This window comes from Bison bison, unplaced genomic scaffold (genome assembly GCF_000754665.1).
Source record: "Bison bison bison isolate TAMUID 2011002044 unplaced genomic scaffold, Bison_UMD1.0 scf7180017864299, whole genome shotgun sequence".
Taxonomy (NCBI): Eukaryota; Metazoa; Chordata; class Mammalia; order Artiodactyla; family Bovidae; genus Bison; species Bison bison.
In genome coordinates this window covers 1900172-1904307 of record NW_011494871.1, presented here as the reverse complement: position 1 = coordinate 1904307, position 4136 = coordinate 1900172, and the positions used below count along the sequence as shown (strand labels likewise).

At 40.8% G+C, this 4136-nt stretch overlaps 1 protein-coding gene across 1 annotated transcript in view; it reads right to left on the bottom strand.

Moving 5' to 3' along the window:
* The window catches only part of SGCG (sarcoglycan, gamma (35kDa dystrophin-associated glycoprotein)), a 31111-nt gene that overhangs the window by 16481 nt on the left and 10494 nt on the right, over positions 1-4136 (bottom strand). Inside the window, exons 3-4 of the mRNA XM_010851197.1 lie at positions 3892-3993; positions 2257-2344 (exon numbers count right to left, since the gene is read on the bottom strand). Of these exons, the coding sequence (XP_010849499.1) occupies positions 2257-2344; positions 3892-3993 (190 nt within the window). The remainder of the gene's footprint in view (positions 1-2256; positions 2345-3891; positions 3994-4136) is intronic.

The following is a 4136-nucleotide window of genomic DNA, read 5'->3' as shown; positions in this document are numbered from 1 at the left end:
AAAGAGATCAGCCCTGGGATTTCTTTGGAAGGAATGTTGCTAAAGCTGAAACTCCAGTACTTTGGCCACCTCATGTGAAGAGTTGACTCATTGGAAAAGACTTTGATGCTGGGAGGGATTGGGGGCAGGAGGAGAAGGGGACGACAGAGGATGAGATGGCTGGATGGCATCACTGACTCGATGGACGTGAGTCTGAGTGAACTCCGGGAGTTGGTGATGGGCAGGGAGGCCTGGCGTGCTGCGATTCATGGGGTCGCAAAAAGTCGGACACGACTGAGCGACTGATCTGATCTGATCACTTTAGTATGACAACCTCTAGGTTCATTCGTGTTGCTGCAGATGGTATTATTTTGTTCTTTTCTGTGGCGGAATAAATAGTATTCCATTGTGCATATATGCCACATCTTCTTTATCCATCATCCACTGATGGACACTTATGCTGTTTCCATGTTTTGACTGTTGTGCATAATGCTGCTAACCCCTTGATTTTTATTCATGACTTTTTTTGTTGAAGTTCTCTCCTCTGTTTTGGCTGCTAAATTTTGAATCTGTTTCCCACCCATGATCCTCTCCATGACCCCAAATCCCTTGTGGTGTAGCTCAGACTTATACCTGAACCCCAGTGCACTTTGGAACTCCCTAGACAGGCCATCTTACCCCAGTCCGTCTCCTAGAACTCTCTCCCAGCTGGTTTTTCAGCCCATCCCATACTACACAATCTTTCATTCACTCCTCTATTCATTCATTCAATAAGTATTTATTGAAAACACCTACTAAGTATATGAGTGGCCTGAATTAAGAACTGTGATAATGACTGAATAGAATAACCTAACTACAATATTTGAGTATAACATAATCAAGTTATTATATATGTACATTCTTTGGAATATTATTAAAATATTGCCATTGAAACAGCATATTAAAAAGCAGAGATGATACTTTGCCAATAAAGGTCAATCCAGTCAAAGCTATGGTTTTTTCATTGGTCATGTATGGATGTGAGAGTTGGACTATAAAGAAAGCTGAGCGCTAAAAAATTGATGCTTTTGAACTGTGGTGTTGGAGAAGACTCTTGAGAATTCCTTGGATTGCAAGGAGATCCAACCAGTCCATCCTAAAGGGGATCAGTCCTGAATATTCATTGGAAGGACTGATGCTGAAGCTGAAGCTCCAATACTTTGGCCACCTGATGCGAAGAACTGACTCATTTGAAAAGACCCTGATGCTGGGAAAGATTGAAAGCAGTAGGAGAAGGGGACGACAGAAGATGAGATGATTGGATGGCATCACCAACTCAATGGACATGAGTTTGAATAAACTCTGGGAGTTGGTGATGGACAGGGAGATCCAGCGTGCTGCAGTCCATGTGGTCTCAAAGAGTCAGACATGACTGAGTAACTGAACTGAACTGGTAAATGTATATATATATATACATTTATATATATATTATATATATACATACACATTATATATATATGTAGTACAAATATATATTCCTTTCACCATCTCTTTGCTCTTTTGTTATTTCTTCCATTGATACTTATTCTTCTAATCATTTTGCTCTCTGTGCAAGATTCCATGGGACCTTGCTTCCATGTGACCATATTCTCTGATCTTATTCGTTGATCAGATGGGTGTACAAGGCTCACCCAAGGGCAGTTGATTGGACAGAGTGATTGGGCCAATTAGGGTACTTTGTTGTGAGTTCAGAATTGAAGACACTGAAGACTAATTTGGCTGGTGTTGAGAACTACAGTCAACCAGAGGAAGGACCAGAGAGTCCTGTGGAGTTAGGACTGATGTAATCACAATACCCAAGTGAAAATCATGGGCAAACACACACAGAAAGGAAGGAAACATGGTGGAGAGAAGGATGGGGAGAGAAAGATGGAGGAGGAATACTTTGACTCTCAGCCCCGGGTCTTTTTTTCCTTGAGCTCAACTACTTTGTTTTCTGTTCTCTGTCTCTGCAAGATGGTTTTGTATCCTGCAGTAGTCACTGTGCTTCTTGTACTACCTGAAACGGTCCTCTATTTCTTGGAATCAAAATAACTTCAATTAAAATACTTCAGACTGTCCTCCCACCAGGTGAGTGACTCTCTATGGTTGACACAGCATGATACTTAGAAAACTCACACTCTGATTGTTCATAAATAACTCTGAACCCTTTAGAAGAGAAAAACAAATATATCCATTTGGCACAACTGCTCGTGGACCACACACACACTCAAAGCACTCTGATGAAGCTCAACTTACCCACTTTTAACCGGCCTGTGACTTCTCCTTCCGTGTTTCGTGCATTCATGGTCACATTCTGTGTAGACTGCAGAAGCAGAGATGAGTCCTAAAAATGGATTCACACAGTGAGCCAAATGTATACTATCTAAAGTGACTATACCTTTACATTTGTATATAAATTGAGGATTTATAGAAAATAATTTTTCTGATATCACAGATCCTGTGAGCCTATAAACTGCGGCTAAATTTTTTTAAACTTGGATTGTATTATGTGAATGGGGTAAATGCATTAAATTATTTCCCCACAAAATATAAATAACCTCATGGGTTTACAGAGCCCATGTACATTTTATAATACACCAGGTCCATTCTCAATGTGAAGATCTGAAACAATTAAATTTTAGTCGATGTTTGTTTGGTCTTTTCAAAAAGATTAAAATTTCATTTCTCACAATTTATGTTCAGGATATGATATATTTTAAAAGATAAATCAGAGAATGTTTAGCTCTTCTATAATAAAGACTGTATTACTTATTTTCAAAACACAAAAGCCTTCTCACAATTTCAAGAGCTTTTAAAATCTGCTGGATGCCTAGGCTTTTAGAGCTCTTTGTTGGAAGATAAAGTGGCTTTATGAGCATGTAAGTGGGGTCATAGTCTGAATGGGGGCTTTGTTTCACAGAAGATTGCTGGCTCTTATGTAAACAGTTTTCTTCAAAAGGAATGCAGTAATTCGGCTGTTGGATTCAGGTGGGTTTATGTCACTCAGAGGGAACCAAATATCTTCCAAAGTTGTGGAGGAATGATGCGTTGTTTTTTTTTTTTCCCAGAAGGAAAGAAGTTTTAGGAGCACTTTGGACGTCTGGCTGGTTAGAAATTCTCCAATTTGCTTTGTGGAAGCACATGGGTTTACCAGCGTCTCACCTTTTATCCAATGGTGTGAGCTTACTACTTGTTTTTGCTTTGTTATGAAATAACTAGTATGATAATAAAAGCTAACAATTCACCAAAGATTTTGGCCATCCATCCTCTCATTTACCTCCACACTTTGGAGGAGGTAGCTTTATTCCTCATCTAGAGATGAGGAAATTGAGTTCAAAGAGATTAAATGACAGTTCTCCCACGGTCACAGCCAGCAAGTCACAGTTCCATGATGGAGCCCAGTCTTCAGGTGCCAATGTCCAGGCCCTTGTTTTTTTTTTTCTTTTTATCATTCTCCCTGAAAGGGAGGACACGGCTGCAGTCAAGGCTGCGGGGCCCACCCCCGGGCATGGACACAGTCAGCTGTCGGGGGAACCACTCTGCCTGTCTCATGGATGCTTTCCAACTCCCCTCTCCCCACTTTTTTTTTCTGGCTTCCACCTCAGGGGCTGGAAATGCTAATTGCTTTCTCAGCCTGTCTTTGGGGAGGGAGACCCAAGTGACACAACTCTGGTCAATGAGATGAAAAAAATCTGCTGGGGGTGGGGCTGGGGTTTCTGGGCAAGGTTTGGGGTGTGACCCTGCTGGTCACTCACTGTGTTCCCCGGGCACACCAAGGCACATGGCCAGGGAGCCATGCAATGTCAGTGCAGACATCCTTTTCATTAGAAACGCAAACCATTATTTATTTTTCATAAAACAAATTATTTAAACATGTCCTCATTTTCTTACCACTCTGGAGCGTATTTCTTTGACATACAACGGGAATAAAAACTCAGATTCCCCCTCCAGGTGAAGTCCATCTGCCGTAACATGCAGGTGACCCATGCCTACCTGTTAACAAGAGCAGAGATTCTGCTATTGCTTTCTTTTTCACTTCTTTTATTATCAACTTAAATTATGTATACATTTTCATAGATTTCCTATCGGCCTTTTTCTGCATTTCTCTTACGCACTCTATTTATAACTTTAGTTGT